Genomic DNA, 22,918 nt, shown 5'->3' on the forward strand with positions numbered 1-22,918 from the left:
GAATGTAGTCAGTAAGTTCTACCAAGTCTGTCTTCTCTGGCTGTGTTCAGGGACCTCTGCAGCCACACTGATTCCTTCTGTGACCCTTTAGACTCTCAAAGGCATGTCTAGTCTATGCCCAGCTGCTAGGGATATCCTCTAAGCCCTTGGTATGCCGTGCTTACAAGATGTCATCGTTTCCCTGGGAGTCTTGGGCCACACTAGTCTGTGCTAACACTGTGGTGTATGCTGAGGGGTTTGCCCCATGAAGTTCCAACTTGACCTCTACAGTCGCATGGTGACCAAGAAGACCATAAAATTCAGGCTCATCTATATGACTGATGTCCAGTTAAAGCTCTGGATACCAAGGCATAGGTGAGCTTTCCTGGTTGGCAATCCCTTCCTCCCTTCCCCTCCCTGGGCTACCAGAGATTGCTTCTAGGAGAAGCAAATGTTGTCTGTGGAGCCCTTCTGGGAGAGGACCGCTGAATGCACGTGATGGAATTGTGCTCCTGCTGCTGCTAACCTGTTTCCTTTCCACTGCCATCACTGATAAGCACAGCAGGTTTGCTTTGCTGACTTGTTGATCCTTGCACTGAGCCCGGGAATGGTCTTGAGGATTCTTGTTTTGTTTTGCTTTAGTGGAAACAAACTCCCCCTCCCTATTTTAGTATCAAGCTGAAAAACCAAGTGAAGAGCAAGTGCCTCAGCCACAGCCTCCACATGGACACGGAGCCCCAGCTGTGACAGGCTCCCCAAGTGCTGTCCTACGCCTCTGACTGCTGGTGTCTCAGGACTGCTGTCACACCTCAGTTGTGGTATCTGGTCGGTGGAGAACAGATGGGAAGTGAGGGTTGGTTGGGGACCGAGTGCTAAGGGGGGTTATTACCTTGAAAGAGGCTGCAGAGGCTTTTATAGGGAGTCAGCAAAACCCGAACACAAACTCTCTATACTGGAGGATTGGTGTCAACTCTCTGGAGTGCCCCCAGGCCTAGCCTAGAGCCTGGAAGGCAGCCAGTATTTGATGGCATAGTCTAAAAGAGAGAGGCTTTCACTCCCTACACCCTTGTGTAGGTGATGGCAGGGACCAGATGGGTCACTTATGGTTTAACAGAGGCTCTGCTGCTGTGTGCCCCTAAATGCTATGTCCTAAAAGTTAGGTCCAAGCTTGAGAATAGGCAAGCAGCTGGTATAATCCTAGGCGGGTCCTGGACTATTGCCTACTCCCCATTTCCTCTCCCTACCATGAAAATGCAAGCCTGTTTCCCCTGACCCAGCCCTATCTCTACTCCCCACCCCCTTGCCAGGAGGAAGGAGGCTGAAAGCGCTGGGCAGAAGCTGTCAATCATTGCCGCTGCCATACCTCTTGTTTCCCCACTGATTCGCATGATTAAAGCATATTGTGAATGGGCAATCAAAAACTTCTGGAATCACTCTCTCAGGTGGTCACCAGCATTCCTGAGTCTTCCTGTGGCGTAGGGATTGTAGGAGGAAACGATGAACTCGATTCAGGGTCTAAGAACAGTCCATGGGGCCTCTCAGTTGGCCTAGGGGCAGGTGTGATATGTTTTCCTCTTTAGGACCAAAAACTTGACAAGAAGCAGCTGAAGGGAAAGAAGCATCTGTTTGGGCTCTGTGTGGCAGGGACGGCATGGCATGACGTGAGGGGCTGCTGGGGAAGCTGGAGTATGAGGCTGCTTGCTCAGAATCTCTGAAGATTGGGAAGCAAAGAGAGGCTAGTAGCAAGAGGGGTAGGCTACAGACTCGCCCTCAGCAACCTACTTCCTCTGGCTAGAACCCTCTTCCCACTAGCTCCATAACCTCCCAAAACAGCGCCACCAACTGGGGACCCGATGAGCAAGCTGGCAGAGGGTGGAGGATGAGTTAACATCCAGCTCACTCATGTGAGAGAAGCTGACCGGGTCCTTAAGGCGATGCCACTGTGGGGGAGGGACACACTTATCGACAGAATGTCTGGATTTCCATTCATGCTCTGTCATGCAGAATTATGTATGGCCTTGGCAAACTGGCATGTTCCATGGGATCTTGTCTGTAAACCTGTGATGAGGAGGCAAGTTGCTACTCCTTGCAAGAAGATCCTGCCTTTTGAACAGAGCTCATGCAAGGAAGGCAGGAGAGGACAGCGCATACGCAGGCAGGCATTGAAGGCTGCATCAACTACCATTCACGTACATTTTCTGGGTGTTGAAAGGATGGAGATTTCTTGAAATCTCTTTCCCATCAAAAACACATATAAGGAAGGAGGTGAAAGAAAGAAAGAAAGAAAGAAATATTATGCTAAAAACGAAACAAAGCAGCACAGAAACCAACTTGGTGTTTCTTTCAAGAATTAGAGGGATGGGAAGGGAAATTAGGGAGGTGTCACCGGGGAAACTTCAGCTGAGATAGCCTAGGACAGCTTGTTTCTTACTTTGTTCTATTTTTGAAAACCCCAGTCTCCAATTATAGCTTAAAATTTCCATTTCCACTCACAAGATCAGATCACATTGTATGTGGAGACAGGGCATATGCAGAGAAATCCAGAAACACAGCTGTAATGCATACACAGTCCCTATCCCTGCAAGGCTGTCCCAGGCCCTGCCCCATAGTAGAAGAGGTAGAACTTTCAGGGTGATCTTAGCAGCTCACAGAGGACTTTCTGGGCTAACCCTGGGTCTCCTCTCACCAATCTCTTCACTGTGAAAGGCTGAGCTCTGAAAGTGATAGGGACCAAGAAGCCAAGCTCCATCATGGGGCCAAATGACTCCCAGAGGGATGTCTGGTTGCCACAAGCCTAACTACCATCGGAGAAAGCAAAGAGCCCTGTGCCAGTCTGTAAGGAAGACGGGCTGCTGCAGAAAGAGAAATGAGACCACCTCCCGGAAAGTTTTCCAAGATGGACTCAGAGCCCTCGGAATAGAAAGGGATTCAGACTAACTAAGACTGAACTCCCTTAAAATACCCTCTAGGACTGTGGTTTTCTACTGAAGACTCGCATAAGATTGGCGCATCCCTTTTCTCCTCATGCACCTCCATTGTTAGTCTCTGGCAGCTAGTGAGTACTAGGAGAGGGGCTGAAATTCATCTTCCCCAGTGGTGGAGCCACTGATAAGTTGCCTGTATTCCAGTAAATAATCCCCCATGAGTGTTCATGCAGGGGACCTTAATTAAATACAGTGAACAACGATAACAAAAAGAAGACAAAGAAATGATGGGAGTGGTGTGCAGATCTTTAATCCCAGCACTGAGGAGGCAACCTGATCCACAGTGTCCAGGGCTACACACACAGTGAGCCCCTGGAGGGAGGGAGGGATGGAGGAGAGGAGGGAAGGGGAGAGGGAGGGAGAGAGAGAGGAAGAGAGAGAGAGAGAGAGAGAGAGGGAGAGAGAGACAGAGAGAGAGGGAGGGAGAGAGAGAGAAAGAGAGAGAGACAGAGAGGGAGGGAGAGAGAGAAAGAGAGAGAGAGAGGGGGGAAGGAGGGAGGGAGGGAGAGAGACAGAGAGGGAGAGAGAGGGGGGAGAGAGAGAGCAGAGTAGGAGGACAATTGTTGGAGAGAAGAAAGATTTTAGTGGGAGAGAGGTAGGGATGAAAGACAATAATGGGGGATGAAATTATCAAAGAATAACAACGGCAACTCAAAAAAAAAGTTCTTCAAAGTTAATCATCTGGGGGGTCCCTATGCAAGAAGCATCCAATTCCAGCAACCCTAATCCTTAGTATGCATCCCATAAGAGATGAAAATAGATACGTGAATAAAAACCTGTACATGAACAGTTATATCAGCATCATTACTGTACCCATGTGTGAATGAATATAAAAACAAAACATGGCCCATGGAATGATTATTTTACCACAAAAAGAATATTGACATGCTACCATATGAATGGAGCTCAACATATGTTGGGTAAGATAAGTCAGGCTCAAAGGCCACCTCCTATGATTCTAATTTTATGGAACATACAGAAGGGGCAAGTCCCCAGAGACAAAGCAGGTTAGTGGCTGCAAAGGCAGGGGTGGGACAGAAGTGGGAGCGATGGCTTCTCACTGTGACGTTTCCTTCTGAGGTAGTGAGAATGCTTTATAATTGTAGTGAGAGCTGCATAGTCTATAACCGCAGTTTGAAATGGTTAAAATGGTCGGTTTTGCTACGTGTCTTTTGCATGCACGTACATGCACACACACAATACATCTGCTATTCTGGCTAGGGTTAGATTACCTTAGAGATTGCATGAAAGTGCTTATGGGTGGGGGGGTGCAGCAGAATACAAAGTTGGGCAAATACAGGATGATTACAACCATACTAAAAGGTGCTCTTTGAAGAGAAAATGATCCTAAGTGGGAAGAAATGAGGCTGCAGATGTCTTCGCACGATAGAACTTTGGTTGATTAGCTTTCATTCTAATGTTCCATATTTTCCAAAAAGTCGGCAGTAACTGTGGGGCACATTTGTGATGGAAAACAAGAGGTCCAGGCCTCTTCTTTCCCATCTTCTGTTCCTGAGCCGCAGATTTCCATACTACCACACGTCTGGCTTTAAGTCTTTAAGTCTGTTTTTCTTTCAGATGACCTTGGCTGAAGTGGGGAACATTGCCCAACTTCTCTCCCTGGCGAGATGTCTGTTTCCTACTCTTTTACCTTCCTGTGGGTCTTCAGCCTTGGCCCTCAAACCCTGTTTCCATACTCTAGTTTCTTCTCGGCTTCAGACTCAGACTAGCAAGAGGATGACTTCATTAGCCCTTGGCTCCTCAGAGCAATTCACAGGCACAAAGACCTTTCTAGGATATAAATGTCCCCACTGGAGGGGACTGCTTGGCACCTGAGAGGTACACTAAGCTTTCCTATGTTTCTTTCTCACGAAGAACTTACAGCACAGAGATTCTCAACCTTTCCAATACTGCAGCCCTTTAATGCAGTTCCTCGAGTGTGGTGACCTCCAACCATAGAATTATTTTCATTGCTACTTCATAACTGTAATACTGCTACTGCTATTAATTGTAATGCATACCTGTGTTTTCTGATGGTCTTAGATGGCCCCCACTGTTTGATCCCCAAAGGGGCTGAGACCCGTAGGTTGAGAACAACTGTCATAGCACTTCTGTCCATGGTTATCTATTCTGTGTTGGCTCTCTCCAAACCACTGCTGACTGTATATAGGAACCATGTGAGATTTACTAAGTACCAACTGATTTCTTTCACTTAGCCTGTTTGAGACTCTTCCCCCAAATAGGTGTCAAAGACACCAGCTAATTAACATAGGGGTAGGAATGAATCTACTTTTCTACTAAAAAATGCCACCACCCCAACATGCTAGGGCTTCTAAGGGTAGTTTCCAAGCACTAAGGGCCATACAGCAGTTAAGGTGGTGACGGGGAGGGGACTAGCTCCCAACTGCATTTGCCATCTCCTAAGGGAGACTAAGAACTCAGAAGAGGAAAATGGAGGATAAAGTAGGCTGTGATGGCCTGGAGAGACCCTGGCTGAGCATGCAGATGGGGCAGCTGGCCAAGTCTTGAGGGACAGGAAGGTTTGTGGAAAGGGAAATAAGGTGGCCAGGGACAAGAAGAACCTGCTCAGGGATGAGTCATTGGCTGGTCCTGGGGAGAGGGGTCAGTCAGCAAAGTACCCTCGCTGTGCACTGTGCAAACATGATGACTTGAGTTCGGATCCCCAGAATCCACGTAAAAAGCTAGACAAGGCTTGCCTGTAACTCTGACATCAGTGGGTTGTGATGGGTGAGAGTGATGGAGACAGAAAGATTCCCAATGCTCGTCAGCCTAGACAATGTGATGGAGCTTTAGGCTCCGTAAGAGATCCTTGTGGAATATCACTTTAACTACATAAAGATGTGCTACACTTGTTTACGCTGCAGAATATCTCTCTAACTGTGTATAGGTGTGTAACTTTCGTTTATGCTTTATTTGTCCAATTATGTAAAGATGTGTTGTGTCTGTTTCACATTGCCTGCCTAAGGTGTCTGATTGGTCTAATAAAGAGCTTAATGGCCAATAGCTGGGCAGAGAAAGCATATGCGGGGCTGTCAGGCAGAAAGAATATATAAGATGAGGACTCTTGGCTGGGAAGATGAAGATAAATGACAGAAGGGGAGGAGAGAATGGGGGAGACATTTGGGGCCAGAAGACAGGCAGCCCCTAGCCAGCTAGACACAAGGAGCAGTGAAAGTAAGATGTACAGAAGGAAAGAAAAGTAAAAAGTTCCGAGGTGAAAGGTTGAAAGTTTCCATTTTTTTTCCACTGAGTAGTAGTACTCCATTGTGTATACATACCACATTTTCTCTATCCACTCTTCAGCTGAGGGGCATCTAGGTTGCTTCCAGGTTCTGGCTATTACAAATAAGGCTGGTAAGAACATAGTGGAATAGACGTCCTTGTTGTATGAATGGGCATCTTTTGGGTATTTGCCTAAGAGTGGAGTTGCTGGGTCTTGTAGTAGGCAGATTCCCATTTTCCTGAGAAACCTCCATACTGATTTCCAAAGTGGCTGTACAAGTTGTCACTCCCACCAGCAGTGGAGGAGTGTTCCCCTCTCTCCACATCCTCTTCAACATAAATTGTCCTTGGTGTTTTTGATTTTAGCCATTCTGACAGGAGTGAGATGGTATCTCAGAGTTGTTTTGATTTGCCTTTCCCTAATAGCTAAGGATGTTGAGCACTTTCTTAAGTGTCTCTTGGCCATTTTAGCCTCCTCTATTGAAAATTCTCTATTTAGTTCTGTAGCCCACTTTTAATTGGATCCTTTGGTGTTTTGGAGATTTGCTTCTTGAATTCTCTGTAAATTTTGGAGATCAGCCCTCTGTCAGATGTGGGGTTAGTGAATATCTTTTCCCAATCTGTGGGCTGCCTTTTTGTCTTGTTGACTGTGTCCTTTGACTTACAGGAACTTCTCAGTTTCAGGAGGTCCTATTTATTAATTGTCAATCTTAGTGTCTGTGCTACTGGTGTTATGTGCAGGAAACAGTCTCCTGTACCAATTTATTCAAGGGTACATCCCACTTTCTCTTCTAAGAGGTTCAGTGTGGCTGGATTTATGTTGAGGTCTTTAATCCATTTGGACTTAGGTTTTGTGCATAGTGATAGACATAGATCTATCTGCAATCTTCTACATGCCAGAATCCAGTTATGCCAGCACCATTTGTTGAAGATGCTTTTTTTCCCCATTGTATAATTATTTGCAGGCAAATGGATGGCACTAGAAGAAACCATTCTGAGTGAGCTAATCCAGTCACAAAGAGACAAACGTAGTATGTACTCACTCATATATGGATTTTAGACATGAAGCAGGGGAGTTCCAGTCTACAATCCTACCTCCAGAGAGTCTGTGAAGCAGGGCGGATCCTAGGAGATATGAATGGAACCCCAGAGAAGGAGAATGGGACAGGATCTCCTGAGTGGACTGGGAACATGGGAGGAGGGGACAGGGAGTTGGGGTAAAGTGAGGGGGAGAAGAGAAGGTGAGAGGAGAACATGGGGGAGCAGGAAGGTTGAGTCGGGGGAAGAATAGAGGAGAGCAGGATAAGAGATACCATAATAGAGGGAATCATTATAGGTTTGAAAAGAGATCTGGCACTAGTGAGATTTCCAGAGATCTACAAGGATGACACCAACTGGCAGTCTAAGCAAATCTAAGTGGAGAGGGTACCTTAAATACCCTTCTCCAATAATGAGATTGATGACTACTTTGTATGCCATCCTAGAGTCTTCATCTAGTGGCTGATGGAAGCAGAGGCAGACACCCACAGTTAAACATTGAACTGAACTCCTGGAAACTAGTTGCAGAGAGGGAGGAGTAATGAGCAAAGGGGTTATGACCAGGCGGGTGAAACCCACAAAGACAGCTGACCTCAACAAGGGGGAGCTCATGGACCCCCCAACCGATGGCTGAGAGGCCAGCATCGGACTGATCCATACCCCCTGAATGTGGGTGTCAGTGAGGAGGCCTCAGCAATCTTTGGGGCCTCCTAGATCAGTATTTATCCCTGGCGTAAGAATGGACTTTGGGAGCCCATTCCACATGGAGGGATGCTCTCTCAGCCTGGACACACGGGGGAGGGCCTAGGCCCTACCCTGGATGATAGACAGACTTTGGAGATCCCCCATGGAGGGCCTCACTCTCCCTGGAGAGACGAGTGGGGATTGGATGGGGGCTTGGGAAGGTTTGCAGGGGTGGAGAGGGGAGGGAAGAAAAGGACTGGTACAAGAGATCTTGTTTCAGAAAATAAAGGTAGAAAGCAAGAGGAAAGAGGTTAGATGACTCTACCGTGGGCCTCCTTGTGCCTTTCCCTGTACATGTACACTTCATATACGTATATAATATCCGAGAGAGAGAGAGAGAGAGAGAGACAGAGAGAGAGAGAGAGAGAGAGAGAGAGAGGACACTAACAATGGCAATGACAGAACCAGGAACAGCCCATCTGTGTCATCGCGGAAGCCTGGGGAGCCTAGGGATGCTCAGTATGAGAATACAGAGGGGAGGGAGGTTTCTGGAAGGGCCTTCAGTGCTGAGGGAAACCCCTTAATTGAAGGGCCAGTTCACAAAAGTATTCCCCCTTCAGATCCTTCTGAACAATGCTAAGGGTACACAGTCAGAGAAAACTCTCCCAAACTCAGAGAAAACAGTCCCTAATTAGGTGATGGCAAGTATCTCCATGTGTGAGAGAGTTCAGTCAACCAGCTTAGGGTACTTCCTGCAATGGACAAGGGGCAAGGACTTCTTGGCTCTCTGATGAGCCGTTTGCCCGTTGGGCTCTTCTCTCCATTCAACACTGTTACTATGCAGGCAGGCGTTGAGTGGCTACCAGCAAGGGCAGGAGGAAACCATCCCAGCCCAGGCCACAGGCTGTTCTGCTGATTCTGGGGCTATCATCCCTAAAGAATATCAAACCACATCACAAAACAGTCCGGGCACTATTCTCTCACCCATGAAATGATTGTGCTACAAATGCCTGGCTCCTGCTTCCCACATTAGCTGCACAAGTCAATAGTTTAGGACGAGACCAGGCAGCACCAGTGTGTCTGGGGGGTCCCCACTGTGCTGTGTGCTCTGCAGATGAGCCAGAGGAATGGGAGAGCTTCCCCGAGAGTACCAAGCAGCAAGGAGAATATGATCGTGTTTTCTAAAGTGGTGACTGGGGCATAGAGAAGAGCAGCGCACAGAGTCTCAGAGTGATTCGAGGGTAAAAGGAGGAGGTTTCCACTCTCAGCATCCGGCCTCCTGGCTTGGCCTGGAGATTGCAGGTAAGGGCGACAGATGGATGGGTGGAAGACAGACGCCCCAGGAACTGGTTATTTCTGCTGCCTCCTTCCTACAGGAGGATGCTCTCTCCAGAGCTTTTTTCTGCCTGACAGATACCGTTCTGGGTAGTTTTCTCTGGCCCAGGACACTGAATGTCACATGCTACAGGCTACCTGTGTATAGTTTCTGTTTCAGGCTTGTTGCTGTGGGCAGCAGGGTGATAAAACAAACAGCCCAGACCTTGCTGCCCCACTTGACTGTGTGCAGTGTGGGCCTCTATGCTTTAGTTCTTCGTCTATAAAGTGGGGACAACGGTCTGTCCCATCCAGATCCCTAAGTGAAGTCACAAGCTTGCAGGCCCTGGAAGAAGAGGGAGGCGGGGACCGCAGCTCCGTTTCTCAGCCTGACTCACCTCTTTGACCCTGTGTAACAAGGGCTGCAGCCAATCCCTGTTCACCTCACAGTGGCTGTCTAGGAATGTCAGAGTGGTGCCTTGGGCAATGTCAGCACCCCGCATCCGGGACCGGACCAGACCTGTATCAGGGATAAGAGGCCAGGTGGGTACCACTGCTGCTCCAGTGACCAGCAAGACCACCTCGAACACCCAAATACACGCACCCAGCACACCCACCTCTCCACGCACACCAGCCCCGCCCCGTGGCACTGCCTACCTTGCCGCTCGTTGTTGCGCAAGCACTTCACCTTGGGCAGTTTGATGAGCTGCTTGCAGTCCTCAGCTGCAAAGACAAAGATCATGCTCAGTGAGCACCTGGGGTGTGGCTGTGTGGAAGCGCATTAGCAGGATCAGGAAGGTAGATCTACCCACCATCTCCATCCTGACTGCAGAGCCTGGTCCCGAGTCCAGGGTGTTCCTAGGTCATGGGAGGGGCTGAGGGCCACCCAGTGAAGTGATAACAAAGGGGCCCGTTTGGAACAGGTCAGCACACAGCAGTACACGAAAGATTTCGAGAAAAATGCTCTAAGTGTGAAACCTCGGTCTGGTCACCCTGGGGTTATCTCCGTTAGATTAATTCAGAATCTCTCGGTGCACTGAGTCTAGTTAAAAATGCCGGGAAGCCACCAACAGGAGAAAACAACTTTGGATGTCGCTTTTAGAGCATGGAGGCCATCTTTAAGAAGACATCAGCCAACAGAGTTTTATCATCACAACAGAGCTTATAATGGGAGGATGCTCCAGCCTAATGAACAATGTGACAGGGTCCCAATCATGCTGGGACTGTTCTGTTGTCCCACCACTTCCCTAACCTGGCTGGTAGCCCCACCCTTTGGTTCCGCTTACAGACCTTGGCCTTTGTGCTTAGCGCTGGACTCTTTTAACAGGCTTCCCCTGGCAAGGTCTTCTTCCTAAGAGCTCTGAATGTGTCAATACACTTGGCCTCTATATGAACCTTACATATGACTGTAGTAGTCTCTATTATATAGGTAAGGGAGCTGATTTGAAGATAATGGCTTGCTTGAGGCAGATGCCAAAGGAGTGAAGAAGTCTCAGATCCAGGGTTTGAATCCAGGCTGTTGTGGCTCCTTTTAAACCCTAGGGTATCCTGTTCCTGGGGGACCTTACAACGCTTCCTTCTGCTCTTGAGAACCAGGTGACCCCCCAGAAGGAGTGTAACCCCACTCTAAGCCCATCCTCACTAGGCAAGGACAGCCGACCACTGAGTCCCAGGACTAGTAGAGGTCTTAGTACCCAAGGCCTCACCCACAGTTCACTTTCCCATGAGGAATCAAGCGTCTCTGTCCTTATGAGTGTCTCTAGTGCTCACGCAGCAGGTGTCACTATGCCAGCAACCCCTGTGTCCGGTTCCCAACACCTATGCTGGATGGGGTGGAGGTTGATTCCCTGGCACTTGTGGTTGTCTGTCCCCTGGTGTCACCCACTTGGATCACCACCAGGAAAAGACTGGCCCTCCTGAATGTGGTTGACTGGCTGGACTGCACCCAGGACAGTGGCTGTTAGGAGAGGGGGTAGGCACTGCTACTTGAATTCTATCTGGCTAGATAGATGTCTAGACACAGCATCATGTTTTACTCGGGAAAGTGGACCACGGGAGTAAATCTGGACAGCACCTGTTTTGTTTTTGTTTTTTTTTAATGGAGTAACCGTCCCAGACAGGGATCTAACAAATTTAGCTAATCCAGTTCTCAAAAACTTAACAGCAGAGAACCTCAACATCTCAAATGTTTTTTCTCAAATGAAAAGGTTTATCGTCTTTTTATGCTCAGGCATAGACACTCACTCTTCCATGCCTGCTACCCAACTTGGCTTTCTTTCACCTCCAGGGTATCAGTGGGCTCCCCTCCACTCGTACACAGTGGTTGGGGCCAGACATTTGTGCCTCAGTTGCCAATAACCAATGTTACTTACGGTCATTGCTGAAGTCATCCACTAATATGATTTCCTGGATCAGATGCGTAGGGGTGCGATTTAACACACTGTGGCAAAAAGAGAGATTATGGTGTCTTCTAGTGGACAAAATACACGTATCAACTCCAGTCTTAAATATGATTACGTAGGAGGAATGAAGACTCAGGGGACACCAAAAGAGTTTTCTCATCATCCTACTCATCAGGGGCCACTGAGGATATAATTCTACCTTCTCCATCACAGTAAATGATATACTGCCCAGTGACCCCGCCCAGATAGAGACCCAGGTGGTACCAACAACAGCCCCCCCTCTTCATATAATCTAATAGTTCTATCTGGATGCTTCACTTAAACCTTAAACCACCCTCACCTTGTCTATTTCTATCCTGGTTCACCCCACCCATATACATACATACATACATACATACATATATGTAGAGAGAGAAGAGGTTCCAGACTGGCTTTCAACAGTTGATCTTCCTTCCTTCCCCTCTCATAAACAGGCATTCCCCATATCCCCCACTTTGCCGACTTTTATTTGGTTTTACCACTGCAGCCTCTACCTGCCCCAGCTCATCTCAGCCCTGGGCTATTTTACTTGTAGATTTCACGAGACCTTTTGGACTCATACATCCAATAGTGTGGACTTCCATGTGGCCACAGACAAAGTGATAGAATCTGATTGTGCCTCCCCACTGCCCACACTCCAAACCCTCAGCATGACCGACAGACACTCTCCCGGACAGTCACGGAGTTGGTCTATGCTGCCCACAGCTATTCATGCCCAGCGCTGCCACCTGAATTTCTTCTGCTTAGTCACCATTGGGGGCCTCTTCTAGGACTTGAAATGGCCCTAATCTGCCCACAAGGACCAGTTCAAATGTCACGTCCTCTCTAACAGCTTTCCAATCTACTTAGGGAGAATTAATCGTTTCCTCCCCTGGGATTCTTTAGCAGTTTTTAGCTGAAGCTTCTTAGAGCATTTATCACTTCCTGACACTGGCAGCTGGTTTTACACCTCACTGGGCAAGCACTTGCCCCTATAACCCCGATGCCACATAGAAGTCTTGGTGAGAGAGGAGACACTCTAAACAGAGACTGTGGACTCTCCCTTCAGCTATCAGAATCACTGAATCAGCATGTTTAACAGACATGGAGAACTCCAGCTGACTTCCAAATTAAGAATAAATGGCTTCTGCCCTGCACCTATTAAATGAGTGGAACTAGGTACAAAGAACTCTGTCGGGCCAGGGTAAGCTTGCAGCCTCACATGCACCAATCCATACAATCCCTGAGATTCTTTTTTTCTTTCAGATGTGGGAGATCATCGTGTATGTGTTTGCATGTGTACGTGCGTGTGCGCATGTGTGTGTGTGTGTGTGTGTGTGTGTTTCTATTTATATGAAAGTCCAGGACAGAGTTCAGTGTTGGGTATTGTGGTGGTGTGAGTGAAAAGGCCCCATAGACTCATATAGAGCGGCACTATTAGGAGGTGTGGTCTTGTTGGTGGAAGTGTGTCACTGGGGGTGGGCTTTGAGGTTTCAAATGCTCAAGCCAAGCCCAGTGTCACACCCTCTTCCTGCTGCCTGAGGATCTGGATGTATTCTCCAGTACCTGCATGTCTGCCTGCATGCCATGAGACTTCCCACCATGATGGTAATGGACTAAACGTCTTAACTGTAAGTCAGTCCTAATTAAATGCTTACTTCTGTAAGCATTGCCAGGGTCAACGTTTCTCTTCACAGCAATAGAAACCCTAACTAAGGTATTGCCTTTAACTATTCTCACTTTAGTTTTGAAGACCAGGTTTCTCACTGGACATAGAGCTCACCAATTTGCCTAGACTACTGGCCCACAATCCCCCAAGGGTCCTCTTATCTCCTTCTCCCAACACTGGGATCATAGGAGTACAAGCAGTCATACCTGGCTTTTTTCATGTGTGTTGGGGATCTGAACTCAGGTTCTTATGCTTGTGTAGCAAGAATTTTCCCAACTAAGATATTTTCCCAGCCCCCAGGGGATAATATATGTTACACCACACCACATTGCAATTTCACATATACATCAATAACAGAAATATCATTATTTAATATTTCCCCCCAAAATGTTGAAACAGATTCAGTTTCCTCACTGCCAAGTTGAGAATATTTTGTTCATTCTAAATCCGTATTTTCTTATAAGAAATGGCAAGATGATTTCCCACAGAGAAATTGCTTTTCAGCTCCCCAGTCTTTGCATTAGAAATAAAGTTCCAACAGTTGCTAGCCATTTAGCACTGTTTCTTTAAATAACTTTTTATTTATTCTTCTAGAATAAATAAAACATGCACACACCTCCCTTCTCTCCTTCCAACTCTTCCTGACTCCTCAGATGTCCCAACTTCATGTCCTCCCCTATTTTCTTTATTTCTAATCACCCACTGCATCCGGTTAGTGCTGCTCATAGCCACATAGGCGTGAAGCCATCCACCCCCAAGATGGACACCATACCTGTGGCCACAACCCCAAAGAAAAGTGGCTCTCCCTCCCCCAGTGGCTATAGCTCCCCAGTTAGGGCCTTTGTGAGCCCTCCAGAGGTCACGTGAACACAGTGTCCAGCTCTGCCCAGAGTTTCACAGCATTCTCCATCTTGTGAGTCTTACACGCTTCCTGCGCCCTTCTCCTGTGACGTGATACTCCCCCAGCCTTGGGAGAGGACTTGATGTAGATGTTACACTTAGGGCTAAGCACTCTTGGCCACATTCTCTCATCATTTTGACTCATTGTGAGTCTCTGTATTAACGACTTCCCATAGACAAAAAAAAGTTTTATTAACCAAGGTTGAGAATAGCCGAGATCCTGGGTCAGTTCCAGGCCCCACTCTGGGCCCACTATTGTGGGACTCTTCCCACAAAGGGATCTTTAAGACAGAATGCCCACCCCGTTTCCTTGATTCTGACCTGAAAACTGCCTCTGTGATAGAGAACCTGAGATAGTGAAGGTAACGTGGGACCCAAGTCCCTTTGCCCCAAAGCAGGACTGGCCAAGCCATCTCAATGCTAAACTGACAATGAATTATAGCCTTTGTCTCATGGGTTTCTATAAATTAAAAGATGACCACAGGCATGGTAAAAAGGGAATTATATTTCTCTTTCCACCTTGGTTTGGCTACACTGTTAAAATAAAAAAATCCAGTTCCCTTCACTAATTTCTGTTTCTTAATTTCTTTGGGGATACAGGGAAACTGAGATTCTGTGGATCCGAGAGTCTAGTAATATCTCTGTAGATGGCAACACCCCAGACCTGGAACTTTGCTTGCATGCCTATCCTGGAAGGATGTTTAGGGCACAATTTCTGTGTGCTGGACACTGAGCGAGGGTCACAAGGGGAGTCAGTTCCATCCCCAGAAGCTTGTTACTAGGCTGTATTCACTACAAAGCTGTTAAGACCTGGGGCACACGATTATACTGCCAACCAGCATAGTAGCTAATCTATAGAGTGGGAGCCATTTTACAGTATAGGAGGCTCTTCAAAAAGGACGAAGCCTGTATGCAGCATTTAGTGGAACGTAGCACCAAGTGATGATTGCAGCCATTTTTTCTATGCCATGCGTCATTCATGATTTGTTAATTGAACTGACCTTCTGTGCTAGAGAGGTCTTATTCAAGGGACACGGGTGTGGTTTCAGTATCAACTGCGGGTCTCAGAACACTTCTAGCATCTCCAGACAGACGTCATGGCTTCTCCAAAGGGTTTCTGCTTCACGACAGCAGTGCCAGCACACCCAGAGTCCTTGTATATCAGGGAAGGGAGTGCAGAGTGGGTGCTGGTGGGGGTTTTATGAGCATCCGTCTTCTCAGGTCTGCCTGAGCCCCCTTTACCCAGGGCAGCCCCCCTTTCTAGGCAGGATGCTGACTCTATGAGAAAGGAACTTTGCCCGGAGCTACCTTTATTTATGAAGCCTTAATTCTCACCATGGCAACTAGTGTGAGGTGGAGAGAGGAACCCCAACACAAAGCCAGGACAGTTGTCACCGTCTGTGGGGGCAGTGGGGGGGGTAGGGAAAGGAAGGAGGCTGCAGCCTCTGCCACAGGGTGCCAGGTAGAGATTGCTCCTGTGATTGTTGCAAAGAAAACACAGCAAACCCAGCCACCAGCCGTCTAATCAGGCTAGGAGGGGAGAGGAGGCAGACAGAGGAGGGACCCTGCTTGAAGAATAACCTCTAATGAGGTTTGATTACACTGGAGCTTCTGCATTCGATTCCCCCAAATCCCCGCCGGCTCTTTGAAATTCAAGAGTTCTCTTCTGTGAACATCAAAAGGTAAATCGCGTGTAGCTCTGAGCTGGTTGAACTGAGAGATGATTAGCGAATAAAAAATGTCCAGGATTTAAAACAGAGGGATGGGGGAGTGGGAGAAATCGTCAGCAGTAAGTGCTAATTAGACCATTTCCTGCTAACACCTGGCTCACTTGTGCGCCTGTCCTCAGAGCAATGGGAGCAGCGAGGGTGGGGCTCCCTTCAAAGTGCCTCTAGGCTGGGAGCACCTGAGATGGGCAGGCACTCTGGGCACCTGAAGCGGCTGGAGAAGGAAAGGTGAAGTCCAGCCCAGGGGCCTGGGCGATCCTCGGCTACCCTCCTTTTAACACCCCACCCCACCTCCTGCCATCTGAGCCTTGGCTGCTGTGATCTCCTGCCCTCCGTCCACCCCCCAGGGTTCCCACCAGCTCCCTCTCTGCAGAGTAGATTCTCCGGTTTCCCCGGGGCTCAGCTTGTCTTGTTTCACTCCCTCCTGGCTGCCCTCACTCCCTCCTGGCTGCCCTCACTCCCTCCTCGCTGCCCACACTCCCACTGCCGCGCGCGTCTTTCTTCATGCGACCGCAGGATGGGTCAAAGTGTTCACCTCATTGGCATGTATGGGCCACACGGTCCACGGAATCCTTTGGGATCTGTCTCCTTTGTGCAATTGCACAGGTAGACTCTGTGACTTCTCCAACTCCCCTGCTTTCTGTGGTCTAGTTAATGGGGTCCAAGTGGGGCCCCAAGACACATCAGGGTAGTTTGGGGAAAGCAGGCTCACGGGCCAAGTAAGCCCTACAACGGTGCTTGCTGTGTAGTCCTGAGCGGGTCGGCTCCCAGCCTCCGCCGTTTCTTCTGTAATTACCTTTCCCTTGTAAAAGCAGGTGATATTAATACTTGACCTACTTCACAGGCTTTTGTGTGTATGAAACGAGGAAACGTATTTGAAATTGCTTCGTGAACTCCACCGTGCGGTATACAGACAGGTCTTATCAAACGGTCCACAAATACCAGGTGAATGAAGACCCGGGGCCAGCTGACCGTGGGGCGCAGTCGTTCTGGAGGGAGACAGATCTGCATGCAAGCACACATCTGTGCAGCCTCCACTTGCCAGCAGGAAGGCTCCAGTCGGTACCAAGCCTCCAGTGCCGTGGCTTCCTGGGCTGGCTTCATGAGCATCACTTAGCACCATGCCTGGCACATGACAGTTGCTCTTGGGATGTGGGCACCGGTGATAAGACTGCTGGAGCTACTAACAGCAACAGAAACGATGCCCAACTCTGATTCTCCAAGTCTGAGGCCCGAGCCAGCAACATCGTCACAGCCTGGGGAACGTGTCAGAAATGCAAATTTTCAGGCCACGCTCCAGACTCACTGAGGCCGGAGCCCAAGAAGGCATGTTCTAGCAAGCCCTCCAAGAGGATCTGGCATCCTCTCACGTTGGAGAGCCACCACATCAAAGGGCTGTTATCTATCAGGGCTGGAGACTCAGTCAAATCGTCGCTTTCCCAGTTCCAGCCGTTGATCCCAGCCTTTTGCTTACTGTGATTAATCTTGATGGGCACCTTGGAGGGATTAAGAAACACCCCCAGAATTAGTAACGCATATTCTGAATGTGTCTGTGAAGACGTTTCCAGAAAGATTGCCATGGGGATCATCCCGCTGAAGAGGGAAGGTCCAACCACGTGTATGCAGTACCATGCATACGGCTGAAGTTCAGACGGCACAAAAACAAACAAACAACAACAAAAAAAACACACACACACAAAAAAAACGGGGAGGGAGAAGCCCACCAGAGCAAAGCTTGATCCGCCTTGAGTGGGTGCTCATTCTGTGACTACCCATGAGCACCAAATGCCAGCATCTTCAGTCTTTAAATTTGTACTTATACCAGTGTGTCTGTCTCCAGGGCGCTTGAGGGACTTCAGTCTTAGTCTGGGGCTGTGCCATTGGACTCCTCTTAATTCTATTTCATTCATTCATCCATCCATCCATCCATTCATCCATCCATTCATTCATTCGTGTGTATGTGCGTGCATGTGCACATACCAAGGCCCTCGTGTGAAAGTCAGGGAACAACTTTCAGCCATTGGTTCTGTCCTTCCACCACGTGGGGCCCAGGGGTTAAACTCTATTTCCAGTCTTAGTGGCAAGGCTTTTACTGTCTGAGCCATCTTTCTTGCCACCCCCCCCCCCCCCGCCCCGCCTCACCCCCATTCTGAGGCTTCCATTTTTTGGACTGTTTGTTTGTTTGTTTTTTCTGGTTCTCCGGCTGGCAGACTGCTATGGTCAGACCACCAGGCCCCGATCTTGTGAGTTAATCTAGTAAAGGCCCTTGTATAATCATAGATGTCACTGGTTCCGTGTGGTAGAGAGCACTGACTATTACACCTACCTATGCTTACTCTCCACTGAGCTCATGCTAGGCATTAGAAGTAATCACAGTTTCTGTTTGGAAGAACAGAAAACCAAAACCGAGAGAGAGGGGTTCCGCACTTTGCCCGGGGTCACAGAGCTGTTACAGGCAGAGCTGGGCAAATGTGGTCTCAGAGTCCACGGGAAAGTGCCTCCCTGGTCTAGGAAATTACCAGTGGGCCAAAAGAGTTGGTATACAAAGTCAGGGACCACTGCATGCTCCCGGACCCCATGGGAGGTAAAGAGTTGACAGTTGCTCCAAGAAGAATAGGGCAGACAGCGTGAGTCTCACACCCTGTAAGGATTTGCTCTACCAATGGCCGTGGTGAACTTTCCAGGGCTTGCTCTCTCCCCAACTGAGGAAGTCCCCATTCATCAAGGTTGTGACTCTCTCATCTCTCACCGTCTGTCCCATCATGCTCCCATCAGGCTTGAACCCATCACGTCTGCTTTTCCAGCTCTCAGCTCTGGACTAAGAAGCAAGAGCAGCACCCCTGAGATGCCAATGGAGTCCTCATAGAAATCATCCTTTCCCTTGTCCCCTCCTCATGCCTACACTGATTTGCAAACCAGAGAGTTACTTCACTATTGACCCTGACGCTGGTTGTGACCTGCAACATGTGCACGTGCGTGCGTGTGTGCGTGTGTCTGTGCGTGCGTGCGTGTGTGTGTGTGTGTGTGTGTGTGTGTGTGTGTGTGTGTGTGTGTGTGTGGTTGTTTTGTTGGGAAATGACACACAACACTGTGTGTGAGATAAATGGCCTGTGGGTTGAGTACAGGTGTCAGGACAGGGCGGGTGGCTAGAGAATACAGTCAGCCATCAGGTACCAAAGACACGGGCTGCAGGTAAAATTGCTCCTTCTTACACATGGGTGGGTCCTTTCCCGTAAGGGAAGCACTGACCCCACACTGCAGACTTTCACCATTTAGTGACAGGGGAACATAAGCTGTGGCAGGTCCCCTTGAGGCGAGCCTGCTGCTGAGCTTGCTTCCCTCTACCCAGAATTCCCCACTGCCAAAGCACACAGGTGTGAAAGAATGGGGACAATGTGACTTGTCTTTTGGAGATGATGAGAGGGAGGTCTGCTGTGTGTCATACTCTCGATGGCCTGTTCATGTTTAATCTCATTTTTCCCTGTGTGCATCAGATGACCTTCGCACATGCTGCCTAATAAACTGTGTGTCTCTGGGACATGAAGTGTCATGGTTAGGGTTTCTATTACTGTGACAAAACACTACGATCAGAAACAACTTGGGGAGGAAGAGCTTTAATATAACTTATAACTCTCAGGACACATTCCATCACTGAAAGGACATCGGCACAGGCACCCAGAGTCAGGAATTGATGCAGAGGCCATGGAGGGTGATACTTATTTACTTTCTTCTTATAGCTTGCTCAGCCTGCTTTCTTACTGCCCAGGGATGGCATTGCCCACAGTGATCTGTGCCTTCCCATATCAATTATTAATTTTTAAAAATGCCCCCCACAGACTTGAAGTTTCTCTTCCCAAATGACTCTCGCTTGAGTTAAGTTGACAAAAACAAACAAGAAGTTTCTGTGGGTACTTCATTGGCGAGGCTGGGCTCTGTGCTGGAAGCTCTGGCTGTATCCCTAAAACCCCAACACCACACTAGCAGTGCTGACTCCCCGCCTTGTGACTTCCCTTCCTGGTCAGGCAGGTGAGACGACATGGGCCAGAATCCTAGTACTGGGCTACATGACCTTGATGTGGGACTTTCAAGTCTCAATTCTCTCTGTTGACCCACTTACCACCCCAGCTGAGGGCAGGAGCCCAAGTCTGTCCTTACTGTCTGAACTTATAAGGACAGTGGGGCTACTGATGGGAAACTGAGGAAGGGACAATGACCTGGATAGGACGGGGTAGAGTTAGGGAGAGGAAAGGGGTGTCATTCCAGAGAATGGTGACCTAAACCTGCCAGAGTCTCCTAAGAACCCAGGGGCACAATTCCCAGTCAGGTCCCTGCTCCATGTTCTAGGGCCAGCTTGCTTGTGGCTGGCACTGAGACTTGAGCATATGGAAATGCTAGGCAGGCCACAGGTCGTCTTTGTCACGACGGACCTCTCCTAGCAGGAGCATGACTGAATGCCAGTGTGTCAGGGAGGCAGACGGGAGGCAGGAGTGGAGCTGAGTGTAGACGCCCAGGAAGTGTACGTTAATGACTGGCCACAGCTGTTCCCCAACATCCCACCATTGTCTCAGCCTTGCAGATGTGCAGCACAAGATGAGCAGTCCAGGGCACACTCAAGTCCTGATCCTAGCCAGAGGCTGGGGATGAAAGGAGCATCATTCATCAGTTGTGACCACACTCTTCAGACAGCCTAGCACCCACGGCCAAAGGGTCTGCTACTCATTCCTCTGCTTTATCTCTGTGTGCAAGTTACCAGGCACCACTGGCATCTGCCTTTCTCTTTAAAAATGGGATGGTGGCCTCTCTCATCAGCATGTGTGGAACAGAAGCACATGAGGTATAGACCAGTGCCTCGTACATCCCGGAGGGACACGTGGGCAGACACAGGCCGACAAGGGGAAGGCTTGAGCGATAGCTCCCACACAGGAAGATGCCTTACCTGTGGATGGTTCTGAGCAGAGTGGAGCGAGCCTCGTTGTGGAAGGTGATGATGATGCTGGTGGGAGGAAGGTCCATGCAGTACACCAGCAGAGAGCATCTGGCAAGTAAAAGCAGACTATAAGACCATTGGGAGCAAAACAGGAGAGCCTGGGATCACGGGCATCATCCGAGAATGACTGAAACTAAATGTCTACCACCTGGCAGGGAAACCAGGCTTAGAGCCTAAACAGAAATGACTATTGTCATTTGCAGATTCCAGAATTCAAGGACAGTGTTTCCTAACAGTTGCAGGAACAAAACTCCTAGTCTTGGGCTCTGCCCAAAATCTGGGCCCTTCTAAGAAGCCTTCCTACCCAAGCCTCTGGCCAGAAAGCAGATTAAGCCAACAGAAGTCTTATCATACTGACTTCGGGACTAGCGGCTTCAGAGGTGAGTTCTTCTAACTGCTGGCCCCTTGCCCCCTGACCCTCCCTCCCTCAATACTTAAAGAGACAGAGCCCTAAAGCCCCAGTATAAGAAATGAAGTCCACCCTGAGAAAGCATTGGCTTCCATGTGTCCGGGATTATTTTGTATGGCCATTACATCTGGGGCAATTTCAATTTAATACTTCACCTCAAGTGAAAATTGTATCCTGCAGCCTGAGAATTGCTATAATAATGGAAATAGAGCCTCCAAGTGAGGCCAGTGCCACTGGGGGCTGTCATCTGGGTGCCCACTTCCTCTTGTTTCTCTTGATTTCAGGGGCGGCCCAATTATGGGTGGGGTTATTATAGGGCGTTAAAAAGAGAAGTAAGGAACATACACTGGGGGACAGGGTCAGATATTTGTTCTCATTGTTTTCTTTTTTTTCCTAAGCCTTTAATTGGAAACCCAGAGACCCACAGAGAAGCTTTGAGGGGACTGACTGAGCCCTCTAGAGTCTCTTGGTAATAATTTGTACAAACAGGCATTTTCAATTTTCCTGGAAATATGGTTCACATTTCAAACCAGATTCTCACACAAGTCCGGGCCTGAAACACTCAAGATTTCCAGTCCTGGGCTAAAAGACCTGATGTCCCTTGTCGTCACCCTGATGGTTTTGCGGGATCAAATGCTTCAATACTGTGTCCTCACATACGGGCACGGGGAAGCCAGAACCAGAACCAAGAGTCAGGGAGGAGGGTAAGATGGGGAGATGATGGGAAAGGTGAGGCATGGCCTGCAGGCCTTCCTGTCCCGTCACAGACACCAATCAGTCCCACCTCAGAGGCTCTCCTGCTCCATACCACTCCTCTTCATACCGAAACTCTGTGGGATGCAAATGAAGTCCTGAGTGAATGTGTATCACTGACGGGCACACAGACACATCAAGGGCCCCAGCGCCTCAGACCTATGGTAAATGGCGAAACCTTCCTCAGGTGAGGCTCAGGGAAAGGGCAAAGTCATCCGCTGGTCCAAGTACAGATATTAATTAACTAAATCCGGTGTATAGAGAAATGACCCCTTAGCTAAAACCAGCGTATATGGAAATGATCGACCACAGTTTCCTCTTCCTGGCTGACAGCAACCTGAAATTGCTCTCCTGCAGAGGCTCCTCCCTTAGCTAAACCTGCCTCCTTGTTCAGCTACACACAATAAACTTGCCTCTTGGGTTAAGATGCAAACACAGATGTGTGGCGTGTCCAGGTGTATCTCCATCACAGCCACAGCCCACCCGACCCCAGCTTTTCTGTATGCACTCCATCATTTCTTCATCCTCTAGTGTCCCCAGGCCATGCAAGCTGTGTCACACCTCCCTCCTTCATAGTCTTCCTTCCATCCCGCAGGACTCTGCCAGACCCTGCTCTGGCTCAAAACCCTCAGGTGGCCCCTGGAGTATAAAGTCCAGCTGCATAATCATAGTCTCAAAGCTCTCCAGCTCTCTGGTCGCTCATGCCACATGGAACAATGTCCTTCCTTTTTGCTACCACTCAAGGAGCTCTCAGTCACTCTTCAAGACTCAGTGTAAATGTCCCTTCTGTTGGGAAAGCATCCCGTAGTTT

The 22,918-nt window shown here is 48.8% G+C and overlaps 1 protein-coding gene across 1 annotated transcript in view; it reads right to left on the reverse strand.

The window, feature by feature from the left end:
- Nucleotides 1-22,918, reverse strand: part of Galnt14 (polypeptide N-acetylgalactosaminyltransferase 14) — a 227,044-nt gene that overhangs the window by 40,206 nt on the left and 163,920 nt on the right. Inside the window, exons 3-6 of the mRNA XM_005073577.4 lie at nt 20,895-20,993; nt 11,615-11,682; nt 9,900-9,965; nt 9,641-9,762 (exon numbers count right to left, since the gene is read on the reverse strand). Of these exons, the coding sequence (XP_005073634.2) occupies nt 9,641-9,762; nt 9,900-9,965; nt 11,615-11,682; nt 20,895-20,971 (333 nt within the window). The 5' untranslated portion in view covers nt 20,972-20,993. The remainder of the gene's footprint in view (nt 1-9,640; nt 9,763-9,899; nt 9,966-11,614; nt 11,683-20,894; nt 20,994-22,918) is intronic.

The sequence above is a fragment of the Mesocricetus auratus genome, unplaced genomic scaffold, assembly GCF_017639785.1.
Source record: "Mesocricetus auratus isolate SY011 unplaced genomic scaffold, BCM_Maur_2.0 Super-Scaffold_100024, whole genome shotgun sequence".
Lineage (NCBI taxonomy): Eukaryota > Metazoa > Chordata > Mammalia > Rodentia > Cricetidae > Mesocricetus > Mesocricetus auratus.